Raw genomic sequence first — 7,912 nt, 5'->3', positions numbered from 1 at the left:
CCCCCAAAGACTCCGAGACGCAGGCCTTTACTCACGCTTATTGACCTATTAGTCAAGACACCTCCGAGTTCAAACTCCCAGTCTAGCTAAACTCGTTTACCAGATGGAGGTATAAGCATGTCGTCCCCTCCACTCTAACTCTAGGCCTCGCAAACTGGCTCACCCGAGAATCTCCTAGTTTGAACTCCACTCCATCCTGCTCCACTCTACACTGGGACTTGGTACTGTAATCGGTGAATCACCCGCGACAACTTGCTTTCCCAGAAAACCCCTCAGCCCACCCCGAATCGATGCCGGATGAGCCTAGACCTTGCACACATCCGCAGTGTATGACAGTAAGCCGTAAACTTTATGTCTCTCGGGAGCGGATATGAGTAAGCGCCGATGCGCCGTGTCACGTACGGAAGTACATAAGATGTACGCAAAAAATCAGAAGCCTGTACGTATTTCCATGCATCTCTACTTGGCGTCCCGCCGCTCCAGGGATATCCGGAACTTACACGGTCGGCTTCGGATAGCCCGCAATGCTTAGCTCCGTATCCTGCATTGTAGGTAAAAAGAAACCACCGCAAGCGTAAGGTGTGTATGCACGCATGCTGACAAAACTGCGGCAGGGCTATTCTCTTATTTCCGAACTACCAAATGATTCTGGCGGCAAATTTGAAGTTTTATATAAATAAACACCGCTTCCACTTTTCTCAGACCACAGATTTATGAACTTCATTAGATTACCTTACACTACCTTACACTCTTATAATAAACAAATAGACAAGATATTGTCTTCTATACATATTCAGTGAATGCTAACGACCCCACTTACTCATCGTTACCATAAAACATGCTTTCCACCTCCGAGGCCTACCAGGGCTACAAGTTAGCCAACCAGGTTAAACACAAGTTGACCAGAACTGCCAGAAACCCTAACGCGGATTTGAGGGTTTTGGTTACCCAGGCCAACCTTCTTGACAGATTGTTGGACAGTTTGTCCTCCTCGGTCTGCGACTCTTCTTCTGACGACTCCTCCGACTCTGACGTCGAGGTGGATGTGGAAGTTGATGCGGGCCCGTCTGTTCACTTTGAAATTCCAGCACAACGTGAGCAATCCACTACTGTCACTTGCTACGAAGTCGATTCCGATGGCGAATCTGACTACGACTCCCAGAGTGACTACGATGATGACGAGTACTACGACGATGACGAATACTACAACGACTCCGACATTGAAGACGACGCGGGCGAAGACTTCAACAAAGGTGTTGCTTCTTTCAACCCGTACACCTTCAGCCACCATATTTCCAGAGTGCTTACTCCCGTGGTGGAGGAAGAGGAAGAACAAGAACCTCATTTGACTTACAGTTCCGGAACAGACTCCGAGTCCGATTCTTCTGGTCATCACAATGAATATACATACGCCAAGGACCGCTCTACCACTGACACTACACGTTCGATCAGTGCAAACAATAACGTCGAAAGCTTGATGGGTAAACAGCTACACATGCAGTCGAGTGACCACCAAATGGTTCTTCTGAATTCACTTATTATTGAAGGATACTAATTTCACTTCCATGCTCACGACTTATGACTCCTTGATTTCACGACCCATTATTCCAGGATTTTTTTAGCTTATGATATCTGTCAAGCACTGGGAGTGTTTCTCCCCTTGTACATACACTTCTTGCCTTTTGACTTACTATGACCTTTTTACTTACGACCTATGTTTGCCTTTTGGCCTGCTTCCAGCTGCCTTACGATATTTAATCATATGACTAATCCGCTAAAGCATTTGTAAGCTTGTATTAATTTAGCTTTATCAACAGTTGATCGCCACAGTCGGTGGCTTCCAACAGATTATCTCGTTTGTCGATGAACCACATTAGTAAGTCGCTTAAGCTTAATAATCAGTCCGCAGTAGTGTAGAGCGAAAACGAAGGATATGCAGGCGGAGGTGCGGCATTAGTAATCCCCCTCCCCCCGGCACCATAATTCTAGCGCTAACGTCTTTTTATCCAGGGTGCGTCTGCATGAGAGAATGGTCCCAAATTGGGAACTAAATCCGATTTTTATCTCCATGCCGTAGAGAGTTGAGCCGAGCTAGGTAGGTTTAATGTGACACACATGTCATTGCCAAACCCATACGATTACTCCCGGCGATTGCGACATGCATCATACTTAAACGGCCGAAGCATAACTATGTTAGCTTTCTTCACCCGGATCTTTCCTCATAATGATGCTTCGGATTTAAAAATAAATTCGGGAAAACAGCCCAAGCAAAGATGACGATGCAACTATATCGCTAACGGCGGTGAGAAGGACCACTAATTCTTAGCTGGCAAAACCAAAAAAGTTTACATGGTGGCCATCATGTGACTGACAATTAATGCCGCGGTAGTGGACACTTGGACTTCTGCCAAGACCGAAACCACTTATTATTAATGGTTGTGGGATTAACATATTCACCAACCCAGGTTGTTCGTTGTGGCAGTAGTTCCAGCTGTTAATATCATAGACGAGTCCAAAGTACCAAGGCCTGACCAATTAAGAGGGCATATTACTGTGGATGTCATGAAGCCATCAACTATATTCGGTGTCATTCAGCCTAGATGCTACCCGGTTATTTCCTATACTCGGGGCTATACCTGCTGCGTAAGGTGGGGCAAAGTTTAATATATTCTGGGGTAATGAGGTCATATACAGTATATGGCAACGTTGCGAACGTCAAAGTTCTCCGAGCGCGGAAATGGAGTTTCAAAGATGACTGATAGACGTGAGTCATGTGTTTCGGGCCATCCACGTAGTTAAGACTTCCCCACAAACCGAAACAGTCACTCTCGACACGTGCTGGGGGTACTAAGGTTTTAATAGGAGGTACGGAGGGTAGCACGGAAAACCGCTACTCGGCACCGAGTGAGAAACTTGCCGACCCATAGCCAAAATTTTACCTCAAGTGATCCGCGCTAGATTTTACGTAACTTGAGTGCATGAGATCATATGCAGGCGTACGCCATCTCTCGTTATGAGTGCAGGAAATGGATGCAGGTAAAACTGCTAGCTATAAAGTATGTGATGTTGGTATCTTCCGACATATATTGAAGAATTATGGGGCGACTCCAAAAGGTGAAAAAAGAGCAATTTGTAAAAAAAGATCATGCGTACACGCTTTTTAGGCTTCTCTATGTCTTAAAACGATTGACTGAGTTTAGTTCCTCTTGGGGAGTTATGGGGCGACTCTGGAGAACGAAAAAATAAGGTGATTTATAAAAAAAAAGGGCTTCACATGTGTATATTTATTGACCACATCTATGCCTCTAAAATATAGGTTGAATTTAGCTTATCTTGAAGAACCAGGTGGCATAGGAAAGTTCGTTTTTAAGCTAATATCACTTTCTGCATGAGCCCGTCTAGTTATATACGACGTGGTCAGTATTATATTAGTAAGCTGCCAAGTATGCTTAATAGCGTTTCACAGGATCGATGTGGTATATCTCTACCTCAAGAGTAGAATATCTACTTATAGTAATAACTAATACTGGTTACCTATATAATGTATATAGGATAAAGGAGGGAGGGATTGACCTCCTTATATAGAATATTGATCCCTACCACGTGACAGCTACACGCTTACTACAGTCGATGTACTTTTGCAATATGAATATGAAAGAGTTTGCTATACTTATGACAGGAGCTAAGCCTGCAAAGACTGTACAGGTGGCTTTCTCAAGCGTTGTGTACTCAGGAAAGCAGCAATGACTTCATACAGTTACATTGGTACGTAGTCTATTTAGAAGTATATTCTATTAATCTATTATCATTGATCTACCCTCACAAACGACACCACTGTATATTAGACGAGTTATGAATCTGGGGCTTAGGGTTCTGGCATTATCTGGTTACCTGCTGCATGTCTCACCGGCTATTCAGTGTTCTTGGGTTCCGGGTTCCGGGGGGCAAAAAACGGCTGCATCGTCGTATACACCCTGCCTAAGCCCTCTTGGAGCCAAATATGGACAAAACTTTCCACGGGATTTAGCATAATTCCGATCCCGGACCACTAGGATATATCGGTGGGAATCGGCATACAAGGCAATCCGAACCGTGAACTCATCAGATAGCAGCCGCTGAATTCCACAGACGCATAACCCCTTATAACGCATAACCCCTTATAACGCATACGTTTAACCATAGTCTTTAACCCCGAGAAATAAACTGGACCGGGAATGAAGCGTACTATTATCATGCAAGAGAGCTCAGTACTATACATGGAACATGTCCCCAGCTGCATATGCAACATGTGTATTTCAAGCATCGAGCAGACAACCAATATAACTTATTTCTACTTTTAGTAATTGCCCATTGAGGAGTACCCGGAAATAGGCTCCCAAGCCCGGGGACTTACAGTAACATTGAAATAAGTGTCATATTTCATGGCTTCTGGGTCTTAACAGGTTGGATATAAGGTTCTACTTCCAAATGATATGACAGGGCTGTCTGAAATAGCTCAGATAGGCGAATACCGGTATGAAAGAATAGAACAAAAATACTATGCGATGGCTAATAAGGAGCTTAGCATAACAGAGTGAACAGTGCAGGTGAGGTGCATGGCTTCAAACGGTTTAATAGTTGGATAAAATTCGGTTACACCCAGCTACGGCAGTGATAATTACCGGACCAATAATCCTCAATCCGTTGTACACGCTTTTAGGGTCTCCAAGCCTTCATAAACTACCTTGTTATTTGGTATTTAAGCAGTGATGCCCCAACTTAACTTCATCCGAGGCCAATACCTAATTTTGATGACCTGGAGGGGATCGCACGTGAAAGTATATCCAGATACCAGAAATAAAGAATATTAAGAAGTTTGTGGCACTCTGGATTTGACTATAGAAAGCCTCTCAAGGTAGAATGTCAATCCCCAGGACTCACAAATATTTTTAATCGATCAGAATTAGTGTTTTTTTAGGTATCTTACAAAACGTTTTAAGCCGTATTTGTCATTACATCTATATACAGGGAAGGGTAGTAACGGAAAAATGATCCAAGTGGTATCTTGCAAGGCCAGTTATCTTGCTTATATAAAGTCATGTTTGAATACAAACGGTAAGGTCACCTCTCCAATGCTGATCCATCAATTCATGCTAGGCCTCTTCGCTTAGTTCCTCTCGGTCTCGGCAAACTTGGCCAACACTTTGCGGTCCTGCAAGTAGCAGAAGCCCATGACACTGACAGCACCGGCGCCGAGGGACAATCCCAAGAGCTTCAATAACTGGACGCCGGTGCTGACCGGCGGATTAGGGTCTCTTGGACCCCACGGCCCATAGCACACGTAGTAGATGGCCTGGCGGTCTTCCTTCGTCAAGTATCTCCAGTCGTACAGCTGTCGGTCATTCAAGTACGCTATGATATCGTCCCTTTCCGCGGAAGGCATGTTGGGCCAGCGGACAGCAAGCTTGCCAAAGGAAGGAGCTTCATACTCGTTCGCGTCCGGTGCTACTGGCACCTTTTGCTCTGGGTGATTCACATTAAGTGGCTCGAGCTTCGTAGGGAAGGCAACCTTATGAGACTGGAATCTCCGGGATACCCCAGCGAATCTGGAAAGGGTAACTGTGCGGAGCATTGTACGTGTGTATATATACGATGTGATGGGCGTTAGGCAAACGGATCTTTAATTTCTTCCGTGTTTGTAAGATTTCCGGTCTTGCTCTTCGCGCAATTCCCAGCCTGTAACTTCACCAAAGCAATTTCGCGTAATGTCACCGTATTTCTCGCGTACGTGGCGCATATTTCTAACAAGTACATTTGGCAGTCATATAAACTGAAGCCCAGCCCTTTGTATCCAAAAGACACGCAATGGCCGGCTCATACATCCAGTTAAGCGTATGTATCATATATACTTACACAGATTACATCTGATGAATACTAATGCGCCCAGGAACTATACGATTACTCGTCCGAGGAATACGTCCCGGCATTGGCCTTGTCCCAGCAGAGCTTCTTGTGCTTTTTCCTCTTTGTGGTTGGGCTCTCTATCATCTTTGTCACATCGATGACTGAGAAGAATACACACACGTTGTTCGGTGTTTCCGATGTCAAACACTTGGCGTTGTCTGCCTTGGCCAGTGTGGCCCTTGGGGGCGGCTCCGTCTACTTGGCTAACTCCGTTGGTGTCTACGTTTAGTCTGGGATGTTATCCCTATTCAACTCAACTCTGTCATGCAACATCTGCCATTTTCCATTTCCTGATTGATCATTTTTCTATGTTTCTCCTTCTTTCATTCCATTCAAGTCTCCATTGAGAGCTTATCGCTAAGATGTAATTTTGTTTTAAACTCCTGTTAGAAGTTTCGTATTCTTATTATACTTTTCAAAGTAATATATGTTGCAGTGGATATCTGCGATCCAACTAGTTGTGTCCATAATAAGCTACGACCACTCAGTGGATGCGTGTATCCCTGTTAAAAGTGTTCAATTCATCGGGTAAGGTTCTCCCAAACCTTGGATACCCTTCCCTGGTGAAATTTCTAGATTTACAATAGCTAAATACCACTATATATTCTCATCGTGCAAAGGTAGGCGCTACTACTTTTGCGGTAATACTTATAGAGCTATCCTCTACTTGGCTAAGCTTTATCTATCCCATGACCAGATTATTTAATATAGGTCGTTAGCAAAGGGATCGGGCATATTAGATACCGTGGTTACGCTCTTCGTAATATTTCACATAACTATCGAAAGATATCACGGTGTATGCTATACAATATCAGTCATAACATCGCCCAGGAACGAACCGCCGCTTTGGGTGAGGTTCTGTGAATTGCACACAGGGGTCCTTAAATGTCTCTAAGGTATAGCATGTTGCTAAGCCATTGCAAGCTAGTTCACCTCAACAAAGATCACCATCAATGCGAACACGCTGTAAAACATCATCAACGGATAGCCAATCAATGCTCTCACGCCGTTTACGCGCAATACGCTCTGAAAGAACCCGGAGGCCGCCAACGTGCACCACAATACGGATAGCGCGCCCGCAATGTAGCCAAAGAAACAGTCTAAATTAACAAAAACCCCCGCCAGAGACAAGAGCACCAACGGCAATAAGCAGTACCCGATAACGGAGCAGGATCGCAACACGTCCATGCCTGGGTTGTCGCCCATGAGCTTGAACAAGTAGTGGAGCGATATCGTGCCGAATAACCCAACCCCGTATACATACCCGAACTGGACCTTCCCAGCCATTAACAAGAAGGAGCCGAACATCAACACAAACAAGATCGGACCGGCTAAATCCGCGTCGTTCATCACGTTATCGGCACCATTGTCGCTCTCCCCAGTGCTACTCACGGCAAATTTTGCGTAGGATGTGAAGGGGTTCAACACCGCCAACGTTTTGGTCTTGATGTGCTGGAAGTTGATGCCTAGTTCCTCAAGCAAGGGCGACTCGCCAGGGTACCCAGACGTCCCAAAGGCGGCGAAAACGCCTTGTGACAACAGTTGTCCACTCATATTTCCCGTGACATCTGCGCTAGGCGAGGCGAACTGGTTGTTCATGAACCCGGAAACCGGTGCCGACGCTTGGAACTGCTGGGGGTTGTACGTGTTGGCGTTGGCATTTGACGCCGCGTAGAACTGAGGCTGGTTATTACCATACGATTGCTGCTGGAAGTATGCCATGCTGAAGAGTTGTGTATGAGTCTGTGGGTGTAATTGAGGAAGATCAAGGTATACGGTAGGCGTGTTTCTTTGCAGAAGAATCGATGGTGTGGCAAGCAAGTGCCTGAAGCTTGAAGTCGATGCTGAGTGCCGGTAGGAGCACGCACCAGAACCACTTCAATACTGTTTTATCCAGTAAGGAATTTGCAGTCAAATCTATGGAAAGAGATTAAACCTTAGCCATCTAAGATGTTATAAAATGGATTAT

At 45.1% G+C, this 7,912-nt stretch overlaps 4 protein-coding genes across 4 annotated transcripts; 2 read left to right on the top strand and 2 right to left on the bottom strand.

The window, feature by feature from the left end:
* The first annotated feature begins 685 nt into the window (after positions 1-685).
* Positions 686-1,850, top strand: BABINDRAFT_127447 (uncharacterized protein). The gene has a single exon (XM_019127003.1). It carries the CDS (start codon positions 839-841, stop codon positions 1,553-1,555), a length of 717 nt encoding a protein of 238 aa, XP_018986149.1. The 5' UTR covers positions 686-838; the 3' UTR covers positions 1,556-1,850.
* A 3,437-nt stretch (positions 1,851-5,287) lies between these two features.
* BABINDRAFT_17462 (uncharacterized protein) lies at positions 5,288-5,443 on the bottom strand (the record flags this gene model as incomplete). Its single annotated transcript, XM_019130965.1, has 1 exon — positions 5,288-5,443. A coding segment is annotated over one exon (156 nt), but the record flags the coding sequence as incomplete, so codon positions are not given.
* A 401-nt stretch (positions 5,444-5,844) lies between these two features.
* Positions 5,845-6,398, top strand: BABINDRAFT_12925 (OST5 family protein; the record flags this gene model as incomplete). The annotated part of the gene is made up of 2 exons (XM_019127016.1): positions 5,845-5,871; positions 5,927-6,398. 2 exons carry the CDS (start codon positions 5,845-5,847, stop codon positions 6,170-6,172), a joined length of 273 nt encoding a protein of 90 aa, XP_018986147.1. The 3' UTR covers positions 6,173-6,398.
* A 50-nt stretch (positions 6,399-6,448) lies between these two features.
* Positions 6,449-7,727, bottom strand: TIP1 (transporter). The gene has a single exon (XM_019128600.1). The coding sequence runs from the start codon at positions 7,663-7,665 to the stop codon at positions 6,868-6,870; it is 798 nt and encodes a 265-aa protein (XP_018986146.1). The 5' UTR covers positions 7,666-7,727; the 3' UTR covers positions 6,449-6,867.
* Positions 7,728-7,912: the final 185 nt, after the last annotated feature.

Source organism: Babjeviella inositovora (genome assembly GCF_001661335.1).
Source record: "Babjeviella inositovora NRRL Y-12698 unplaced genomic scaffold BABINscaffold_4, whole genome shotgun sequence".
NCBI classification, from domain to species: domain Eukaryota; kingdom Fungi; phylum Ascomycota; class Pichiomycetes; order Serinales; genus Babjeviella; species Babjeviella inositovora.
The sequence above is the reverse complement of the archived record's forward strand: the minus strand, read 5'-3'. Positions and strand labels throughout refer to the sequence as shown.